Source organism: Neopelma chrysocephalum, unplaced genomic scaffold (assembly GCF_003984885.1).
Source record: "Neopelma chrysocephalum unplaced genomic scaffold, ASM398488v2 Primary Assembly neopelma1_59, whole genome shotgun sequence".
NCBI classification, from domain to species: Eukaryota; Metazoa; Chordata; class Aves; order Passeriformes; family Pipridae; genus Neopelma; species Neopelma chrysocephalum.
Window position 1 is genome coordinate 1,230,102 of NW_020897714.1, and position 11,322 is coordinate 1,241,423.

The 11,322-nt window shown below is 36.1% G+C and overlaps 1 protein-coding gene across 1 annotated transcript in view; it reads left to right on the forward strand.

Moving 5' to 3' along the window:
• CAND1 (cullin associated and neddylation dissociated 1) overlaps positions 1–4,877 on the forward strand; it is a 33,329-nt gene extending 28,452 nt beyond the window's left edge. Inside the window, exon 15 of the mRNA XM_027679652.1 lies at positions 304–4,877. Within this exon, the coding sequence (XP_027535453.1) occupies positions 304–528 (225 nt within the window). The 3' untranslated portion in view covers positions 529–4,877. The remainder of the gene's footprint in view (positions 1–303) is intronic.
• The last annotated feature ends 6,445 nt before the right edge of the window (positions 4,878–11,322 follow it).

Below are 11,322 nucleotides of genomic sequence, written 5' to 3' on the forward strand. Positions count from 1 at the left end.
AATGTAATTTACTGACCTTACTAGGTAAAGGTTGGCTGCTATAATTGCTTTGATTTGGTGATTTACTTGGTAATTTACAGCCTTTTTCTGCTTACCTTCAGTCTATTTGTAAACAGTTCTGGTAGAAAGATGTTTAGGGGTATTTTTTGTTTGGTTGGTTTTTTTTAAGAGCTTAGGTCATTTTGCAAGCTGTGCAAAGTGGTAGTATGGAAGGAAATAGGTTTTTGTAACATACATTTTTTTAAGGTGGGTATAGGTGGAGGTTTAAGTAAAGTTTCAAACATATTTTCATTTTTTCCCTAGGTAAAGGCAAACTCAGTGAAACAGGAGTTTGAAAAGCAAGATGAACTAAAACGATCTGCTATGAGGGCTGTAGCAGCGCTTCTAACCATTCCAGAAGCAGAGAAGAGTCCATTAATGAGTGAATTTCAGTCACAGATAAGCTCTAACCCTGAGTTGGCAGCCATCTTTGAAAGTATCCAAAAAGATTCATCATCCACTAACTTGGAATCAATGGACACTAGTTAGATGTTTGTCCAAAATGGGGACCATTATGTTGAACCATATGATGCACTGAATTGACAGGTTATGAGTAAGAAACAGAAAAAGCATATAATTACACATTGTTCCACTTTATTTACCTTTATGGAGACAGTTGGCTTTTCCCATAATTGCTTTTCTAGCATTATTCCAGAAATGTATTTCCATAATCCAGAATTTGTTAACCACTCTATTTTAGTGGATTTGGCCACATTTGGGAATTAAAAAGTTTACGCATGGTGTATGGAAATAGGTTCCAACATCCATTTGCCCTGTAATGTTTAGGATTAAAATGTCAAAATTTTGTGACCATGATTTTTTTTTCTTTTGTTCATTCTTTCTACTTGTAAACAAAAAAGGGAGGGGAGGTGGGAATCAAGTGTCCAGGTGCACCATGTTTTTTGTATAACTTTTTATTCTTTTTTGTTTCAGCTTCATAAATTGGTTTGGCTGACAGATGAATTATGTGTAAGATTTATTATATTAAAAAGATGGTTTGGGCACAGTTCAAAAAAATCAGACACTAATGTCATTTTTACAGATGTGGGGATTAGAAAACCAGTATCCCTGTTGTGCACACTAATTTTGCATGAGCAAGTTTACAAATATATATTGTCTGTAAAACAGCATGTGCAGTTTATTCGTAATGCAAGTTAAAATAAGTTCTACTGTATCAGTGCAGTTTTCAGGTATTTTGACGTACAGGCCATTCATACAGGAAGGGATGAATTAAGGTTTGTTATCTTAACCTGGCTTTTTTAAATGCCAGTAGCATGACCCTGCAGATATTCTTACAGTAAACATGATGATTTCTGCAGTTTTCATGGGTTTTCATTCCCAAAGACTGGATCCACTGGAATTGAGGTGGACAAACTGTAAGATTGGAAGGAAATAGGATGAGGTGGAGGTAAAATGAGCAGAGAAAACAATAGCTGCTCAGTGGCTCCTGAACTCTGGATTCAACTTTGCTTTTGTTATAAAAGTATGAAGGAAGTTTCTTTAGTGGATTCTATCTCCCGTTCTTTATCCAACAGCTTTTGTTAAGGCACTAGTATATGGTGCTACCTAGACAAGTATTGCCAGACCATCATTTAGTTCCTGTTGGAATGTTTCTGGCACATGGGACCACCAGTGGGTTGCAATGCTGCAAGTGTCATACGGTATTCCAGTGAGACAGGAAACAGGGAATGGTCAAAAGACTGGAGAGAGATAGAAAACCAACAGAAGAAGTTCTTCTGTGAAATGCTGAGGTAATTTAGAAGCAGACCAGAAGTGGATAGCTGGCAGTCCTGCAATGAACTAGAATTGGGAATTCAATAACAAAAAAAGAGGGGAGCCACTGCCTCAAATTGAGACTTACCATTACTTGTTAAATGCAACTACTTAGTTGTTTTGGTTTTTTTCCCTCTAAATCAGATCTGAATTTGATTTTTCTTTACTTAACTGGTGTTTTTTAGCTAGTTTGATATTTTGGAAACCTGTTATGTGGGTACGTGGCATAAGCTGCTACATGACTAAAAAGCATACATTCTTATGACCTCAGAGACAGTTTCCTGTGAGCATTGAGGCTTGGGGGCAAAATCTTCACCTTACATGCTTGCAGCTTGGGAAAAGCAGAGGAGATATTGGTACATTTTACCTTAATAGAAGGACCTGAACAAAGAAGTCTATGAACTCATTGAATAGTAACAATTCTAATGCTGTAGAAATTTTTGAAAATGTAGCTTTCTCTGTCTCCAAAGTCTTCATACTAATGTAACAATTGTCTTCTAGAAGTAGTAATAAATGAGATTAAACATATCACCATATCTAAATGTCATGAAAAGGAGGGGGATGACTAGAGAGAAACCATATGGTAGAAAAAGCACTGTGAATTAGGTGCATTTTATCTTACTGTATAACTCATCTACTTCAATTACAGCAATACACAGGCCTTCTAATTAAAAATCCGTTGTGCTAATTAGTTGTCAACTAATCTTATAACTTTTTGTGTTAAGTTTTCAGAGTACATTAAAATGTTTTATAGACCTAAATCTAGGTGTGAGAATGGTATGATAAACATGAAATGTGAGGCTAAAATAAGAAAATGGAGTAGGTGACAATGGTAAGTGAACAGAATATTTGTAGCTGAGAGATTTGTGTGTGCATTACTACCATAACATAACACAACACCTAATGTGGTGGATGCAAATCATCTTCACTTTGTTTCACAGTACATTGCAGTGGAGCAAGCTTAAGGACAGAAGAGAAGGTTGAGCTATATTACATAGTGAATGCTTCCTTGCAAAGGAGTAATTTTCACTTTGACCACTGATGAAGAATGTGGGAACATAAGGATTAAGTCTTCCCTGTAAATTGCAGAAATTCCAACAGTGTGGTTGTCTCCAAGTAGCAGTTGCTTATTTTAGTGATTGAGGAAGACAGACTCATAAAGGTTGTAACTGCATCATAATTACTGAATTTTTTTATTAGTGTAACAAAATGTAACCATGTTAGGTGTTGAAATTCTGTTGACTTTCACTGGATCACTTGATTGAAAGGTTTCTTTGGTTTTCCCCACTGTATGTCCAAGTATTTGTATAAATCTGGTGTATTTATGCTTTTAGAGCAATTAGGTTCAGGTAATTCTATTAAGGATGATGTCAGGAATATATGCAGCTGTTCTTTAAATGCTAAATATTTGAAACTGAAATACTACATTTCTCTAACTAAAAGAAAACCAGAATTCTGAAAGACTGCTCTTAAGATGTTTGGTATGATTAGAACTTTCTCTAGTATTTTTCATCACTTTGCACATAGACAATTGAGACCAATTAATAAGGTTGCACATAACATAGAAATGGTTGGCCAGTCCTTGCAATGCAGATTCTAGGCTTTCAATATTTTTGTATCTCAAAACTTGCCATCCTTACAAGGGAGTTTTTTTTCCTAAAATTTTAAATTGAAAACTACCAGTACTTCAAGAATGCTGCGTTTCAAACACGTAAATTTATTTTTTATGTGATTTTCCTTCAAAATATTGCATCTAATATAGCAGTTGACAAAATAAAAAGAGCTGAACTGCTTCCAGTTGTATTTTTATGAGGTGAACAAAGCAGTACATATGCATGTAAACAGCATCGCTTCCCTCAGGTGAAGGATTATTTTGACGTTCCATCAACTCAAATTAAAAATAGGAATTAAAAGTCCATATCTGCTCCTATTGTATTTACCTTAACGATATTCTCATAATGAGGATAGGAACAAGTTCACCCTGATCTGGCGGACTGCTTAGTAGTAGGGATTTAGCAACTGCTCTGATATTTACTGGTACTTCCCCTTCCTTGCCTCTACTTTAGATAACTTTAAAAGCAAAGTAACTTGGAAGTGTGTGTGCGTGTTGGTTTTGTTTTGTGAATCCTCATCATTCTGACTGAAATGACACCTGTTTCTGCCAAATACCAAACAGTTAAGCCTGCAGCCTCTGGGTTTTATTTCCCTATTGCTCTAAACTTCAGATAAAGTGTACTTTTGTTGTGGTTGCTGTTCTTAAAATTAATTTCAGAGAAATGAGAAATACTATCAGTTTATTACTTTTTTTTTTCCCCTTGTTTCCTTCTTGTTGTGAGGTGGGAAGATTTGCTTGGTGTACTATTGAACATGAGGAGGCAGAGATTCTGGCAGCAAGCTTTGCTCCCTGCCCTAGAAGAGCTCTTCAGTATAGAGTTATAGCTTTTGCACTAAAACCGACCTTTTTGCATCCATATCCATTTATAATTTTTCATTGTATCTGAGTTCAGGGAAGGAGAAGGAAATCGGAATTCTTGAGAATAATGAAGTAAATTAATCTTCCACAGCCAGTGTTGGTGAAGCAGGGAAGCTTTCTGCAAATAGGGCTTTTGTGAGAATCAGGCAATTTTGTCTTGGTAGAGAGTTAGACTTCTTTAGATTTGTTTCCACCCCATGAGGCTTTACTATTTCCACATAACCTTTGATGAGGAGAAAACTCCCTTCAGAAAGGTCGTCTCCCAAAACAAACAAAGGGTTTCAGCTGATGTTCATCTGTGTGTTGTGGTTTAGGACGTAACCCTGAACCACAGAAGAAGTAAGAGCTTGTTTCTGAGAACAACATGAACACCATCTGGAAGACAGATGTTACCTAAAATGTAGTGCTGAGAAAGAGAAAATGGAATCTTACAGTAAGAATATTTTAATTTAAAATAATTCTCTTTACATTCTGCCTTTGATCATATTTTTGAAGAATGGGAAATACAGAAGGAAAAAAGTAATTGGCAAGTGGTGACCTGTGATCCCAGAACCTGAGGTAATTTCTATTCCCTGCTGCCTCTTAAAAAAAAGACATATTTTGATAAAAGTACATAGTAATTCTGAAAATACTTTTATTCTGAAGGAGTTAAAATTGTTTTTATTATATTTTCACTATTTTTTTCTTTTATTATGAAAAAATTATTTCTCTTCTTATGTGGATTTCTCTGACCAGACAGTTATGAGTCAGTTTAATACAGCTGCTAAAGCCTTTAGGACATAAGCTGTGTCACTTGGTTCAATGCAGTAAACATGTTCCTGCAGTAGAAGATGTTTGGAAGTCACTCTTTCCCACCGTTCTTTTAATAGATTAAAAATACCTGGTCCTATATGACTTTTTACATGTAGTTTCCATTCAACCTGCAGCCTTTTTTCTATTCAACTGGACAAGCATTGGACTCCTGATCATCTGATTACTGTTACTTCAGATGCCACCCTTTCGGGGGATTCTTGATGTTGTAATCTCAAGTCTTCTAGAAGACTTTTTTCTTCAGTCCTTACTAAGGTTATTTGCTAGAAGGTTCAGTTTTGTCTCCCGACATTTCCATTGTGCAAGACAGTTCTTTCAATAATTCTAAGTAGTATTCATTTTACAGAGGGATTTCATGCAGAGATGCCATGTTTACATGCAACTGAAAGCTGTTTTTGAGGAAGTTAATAGTTCAAGCACTCCTCTCTGCAGTGAAAATACCTAACATACCTAAGGAGAAAATAGAACAATGTGTCACATGCACAGAATTCCATGGAATGTGGCTGCATGTAAATTTTTCTCTTGCCCCTCAATTTCTTAATGCTCACAACTGCATCAAATGATCTAAAGCTCTAGACCAGCTTACCAGTAAGGTGTTTCGAGTAGTAACAGTTGAGTTCTGCCTACTGATGGAATGTATGGGAAGAGCTACTTTGATTCTTTTCCCTCCACAGCTACTGATCTTCATGCAGATGGCAACTTTGAAATGTCAGCCACATGTGACAGAAGGGTAAAAATTGACCAGTGTTTAAAAAAAAGAAATTGGATTTCGTGTCATCAGTTCCTTTTCAAACAACTTTACCATTTTTTTTTCCAATACAAAGATGATCAAATGAGTATTAGGAGGACACTATATCAAAGTGACTGAGTTCTTATTTTTCCTAACACTGTAGGTTGAAAACCCATGACTCTGGTTTGAATAGTGACTTGTTTACAAAAACCATCTCATCATCAAAATTGAAGTGTGGAATGGAAGATGCACATGGACAGAGGTGGTTGATTTTAGTACCTTGGCAGGGGGCAGCCAAAGTGAAATACGAAACTCTATGCTGTTTCTCACATGGTACCAATTTGTGCATATAAAGTGGGTTGAGTTCAGCTCTAATAAAATGGTAGAATATTTGTATCTCCGGGCAGCCTATATGAAAGATCAACAAGTTGTTTGACATGGAAGGTTATACAGTGTTCCAGCAGTGACCTTAGTTGCAGGTCATTTTCTAGGAAGATGACAATTTTTTTTTTCTCAGTTCTTCTTCTTCCCTCCAAACTTTTTAACATAAAAACCCCACAATTGTGTAATTTTGTAGTGGTGTTGGTATTTGATTTCTGAATATGAATTTGTTTGAGTGGCTTTCAGCCTTGTGCATTCAGTCGTTCTGTGTGGAGTTTTACAAGAAAATTGAAGAGAGGTTATTTGTCTGTGGAGAAAACACATTTTCAATGGTTTGAGTACACATATTCAGGTTGAAACAGTTGGATATCCTCAAGGGCTATGGAAGGACAAACAATTTTCTGAAATAGTAAAAATTTCTGGTTGTTTATGAATGACTTATTTCAGGTCTGTTGGGTGGCTGAACATGGCTGGTTCAGAAAACTTAAAGCTAAAAGGATGACCAGGGCAGGCTATCGCATGCAAAGGTGAATCTGCATTCTAATGCTGTTTGGTGAATGGTTAATATTTGTTGGTCTGATTTTATTTAATACTGCTGTCATTAGGTGTTTATTGATCCAAGACTGCATAGTTTAGCTTATCAACACAATATTTTACATTCTACCCAAGTAGTCTTTGTTAAAGGGATTGGACAGAGTGCAAAAACAGTTTGGCAACAAGCTGGTTTTGGTTTGGTTTTTTTCCCATATATCTTAAAATATGGAAGGGTGTAAAAAAAAAGGTCCATTGGCAGGCTTAGGTACTTCTATATACAGAGGTCAAGAAGAAAACTGCAGAATATAATGAACATTCTTGGATCAAAGTATTTTTTGATTTTTGTCCTGAAATGCACACCATGAACAAACAAATTCTGGTATGGCTGGCCAGATAGACCTGGTAAAATCCTGTATGTCTGCGGGATCAGACCTTCCAGCTGAGAGAACAAATGTCTCTTTGAAACACAGGAATTACTGAAGAGAATCTGACCTGTTTAAAAAAACCCAAAGGCTGCCATTGCGATAGGGGTGCAACTTTATATGCTTTTAGCTACATCATGTAAGAAAGGTATATTCTGTACGACAGAAAGAAGAGAACTTGGGAGCTATTTCACAGTTGTGCTTCTTAACATGAGCAGTGAGGGCCCATAGTTGTGAGTAGTGTGAATGCTGAGCAACATACACTGTTGTGAAATGGAGGCAGAAAAAGTCTAGTCATGTCTACCCCATCATTCAGTTCACATCGGAAGAGGTAATAAAATAGATATAGCTTTGTTTTGCTTGAGATCAGGTAGTTATGCTCATTTGCAGATCTATCCAGTATGCTGTCAGGATGCAATATTCTTTATTTTTTATGTGTATTTTTAATTGTAATTTTAGTAAGTGCACAATTACATTCCAAGAGAAGGTTCATCCTGAAAATTGGCTTGCTTTGTAGATCTCCTTTTGGAGAATTCATCTCAATACGACTTAAAAAAATTCCTCTGGCAGCAATTAATAGCTGAAACCAGGACTGCAGAAGTTAATAACTGAAACTAAGAGTTAATATCTGTAATAATTCCAATAAATTAAATCTATTTCTGACAAAGGAACCTTTAAAATGCTGCTAGGTCATCTTATGAAGTAAAGCAAGCAACCATAATGCATGGTTCCCAGGATCAGCCAAAACATTCTGCAGGAATCAAGTCAGATGTTATTCCTTCTGAAGATGTTACCACCTTCAGAAGTGGTAAAGAGAAGGTGGGAGAACATCTAGTTTATGTTCATCTCCTTTATTTGAGTTTTAACATGGTCTAGTGAATAAATATGATTTGAAATGAAGAATGCTTATGTTTTTTTAAAAAATACATTTATTTGCAGAGTTACTTAGCAAACTGTTTCAGTCAGCTCTGAAGGAGACCACTTCTCTCTTTTCAGCTAATACTTGGAACCCATCAAGGAGCAATGTCTGGATAGTACTTTGAAAAGACAAAAATTATGATTTAAATATTTATTTGCAAAGTTAGTCTAAGAAACAACTGTGTTGTTTCTGTGCTTCTGTACTCTTTGTTTACAAGAGTAATGTTCCAACACATGCACTTCAGAATAGGAAACAGATGACATCTCTTATTGTCAGTATTCATTTGCTTTATGTCAGTACAAAAACCGGTCTTGCTTGCCTTGATAAGTCTTGCATATTAAAAACAGATGTCATTTCTGACAAAACTGATGTTAGAGAAACAGAAGCCACATAGTATGTCTGAGGTCTACATGCAGAATAGTATGTTTGAATACAAAGATGTCATATTTAATGCACTCTATTTTGAAGACCAGCTATTTATTTGAGAAAGTAGTGGAAATAGGGTTATTAAAAGTACAGTATTTGAGAACATCAGAAGCATCTTTGATAAATCTGTTCTTACAGCTGCTTGATCGTGTGGCTGAAGAAGAGTATATTCATGGTGAAGTCTGTCTGCATTGCTCATCAGTGGCATTTGCTAAAGGAAAAATCCAACTGTTTCTGCCTGGCTGTACCAGTAAATACATGATCATATGTTGGTAAATACAACACAGTGCTGAAGGTTATTTTTGTGCTCAAAAGCAAGATGCTGTGTTGTGTACAGGGTATTCCTGTAGCCCCAAGTTACCATTTGACAGGGGTTTATGAATAAAATTTTAGTGATTGCAGGCAGTGTGATTTTTTCTACAGGGAGCCATGATACCCAAGACTTGTATTACATTACTTAGATCATAAAAATAGCTATAATTTTTCCATTTTGCGTTTTCATAAAGAGGCTTAAATATCAAACCCTGAAACCTTTTAATGAAAGAAAAGTGTTTTAAGTAACTGAAATATTTTTTGTTTCTTCAATCAGTTGTAGAGTTGGATGTGGTAACAAGCACACAGGGTACTATCCCACTCAATGGGATAATACACAAATAATGTTAATACTCCTGGAAACAACTGTTATTTCTTCTTGATAATGCCAGTAGTTAGCCCCAAGATGATAGAATTTATGCTTTATGCCCATAACAAAGTTTTCAGAGTGCTCCATGAATATAGCAAAGTGCCTGAGAGTGTTAATATCATGTACAGGTGCAAGATTAAAATGCTTGCTAGTAATTTTTGATTAATGTGTTCTGTTCTTTCAAGTAGCTAATTTAACACACTAAAATCTCCACTAAATATCTGTGCATATGTATACACATGTATCTAAGAATGGGTAAGTTTTTCAGGTTTTTCTGTCTTTCAGTGTTTTAATTTCTTGAAGTTACAGTTCCCCCCAGACGATCAGAATTGCATTTGTAGAAGTTAAATCAGCCATCTGAAAAAAAAGACAATTCTTTGATATTTTTCCAATGCTAAGTGTAAAATAAAACCATATAGTAATAATTTATTTTTTAAAAAAGCTAAAATTAATTCTGACAATGGCATATTTTATGTAAAGGTAGTTTTATTACTATTAATTTTTCAGTGTTTTTGCAAAGCAGTGAAACAAAAATCTAAAATAATTTGTTGGGAGTGTTTTGATTTCATTGTAGTGTATTAGCCTTTTGGGCCCTCGAGTTTTATACCCTCTAACCAGAAGGTACATGTGCCTCTTGGACCAGAAACCCTTTCATTTCTATTTGAATCAAGGAATGGCCAGACTTGTTTGAGCAGGCCTATCCACTCCCAGTGCTGGTTCTATAGTTGTTAATCTCCTGTTGCCTCTTAAAAGTAGAGCATAAGTGATTCCTCTGGAAAGATTGGGGTATAGCTAAAATCAACCTCTCCATTCTTTCCCAGTGTTCGTTATAACAGTTTGCAGTATGTCTACTGAGGAAGAGGAAAGGTTATCACTTTTTTTTTCCCATCCAGTTACTGCACCTTGCCGCACTGTCATGGCAGAATCTAATGTATTAGTTGGTTCCATGAGCGCAGTGAAATGAAAATTAAATTTCAGGAGCAGTTGCAACAAGTTGTTTTCTTCCAGGAGATGGCGCTGTAACGTCATTAACAAGTGCCAAACAAATTTGGAGGGGAAAACCGGCAAGATTCCTTCACAGATAAGAAATTGCAGGTATTTGAAGAAAGGACTTGAAATGGATCTTGTAAATTTTATTTTTCTAGACAATATATGGAAGCTTTCTGTTAGGAACTGGCTTGCTTCAAAGTTCCTTTTCAATCCTTTACAAGTAATTTCTGAACTTCACTTCTCTACTGTAAAGCTTGTCAAAATTTATGCAGGTGGGTGGTCATCAGGGCAATGCTCCTCCTGTAGCCAGGTGTTTGGTGGTGGTCTGGTCTGGATGTCTGGGTGCTGCTGCAAGGAGCGGAGTAAACTCTGGGCCCCAACAGCTGAGTTATGTGGCTGAAGAAGTAGATTTCATAGCATAATTCCATATTTTCTTTCTACCTTGCTAATGATTTCCCTTCTCTCAGGCTTTCAGCAGGCAACTGTAATAGGAATGGTGGCTCTCAGCCTGAGAGACTTCACAAAACTGGGTGTTGGATTCTGGTGAGCAGATGGATGTGTCAGCAGTGATTACCTTCCTCTGAATGAGTGCATTAATTTCCTACTTAAGTTGTAAAATTAAGGTGTTTGGGCAACAACACACTGGCTTGTTTTTCAGGTCTAGACTTTAAAAAAGAAAGGATGGGTACATTTTTAATTTATGTTTCTATTCTAAGTCACCCCATCAGGTACTGTTTTACAATTTGACCATAAAACTAACAAAATATCCAACAAGACCCTAATTCCAATGGCAGTATTCTCTGATGCTGCAGAACTGAGGTTTCCATTCTGGAAAGACTGACCAAAGGGAGGAAAATTAGTAATCTAGAATGAACTATTTGGGATAGGATTCTAAAAAAGTCAAAACATTGTATTATTTTATTTTAAATAAATTTTATTATACAGATGTGTGGAGAGAAAAAAAAATAGTCCAAAAAATCTGTAAATGTCTGTACTTGGTGTTAAAAGGAGGTGATTAGTGTTTTGAATGATCTGTACAACCATACTGCAGTAACTGAGCTGCAGTCACTGGAGATGGAGGCATGCTTTCTGTTTCAGGCAGCAGTAGAGGAAGAAGGAAAGCCTTCAGGTCCAGTGTGAGCA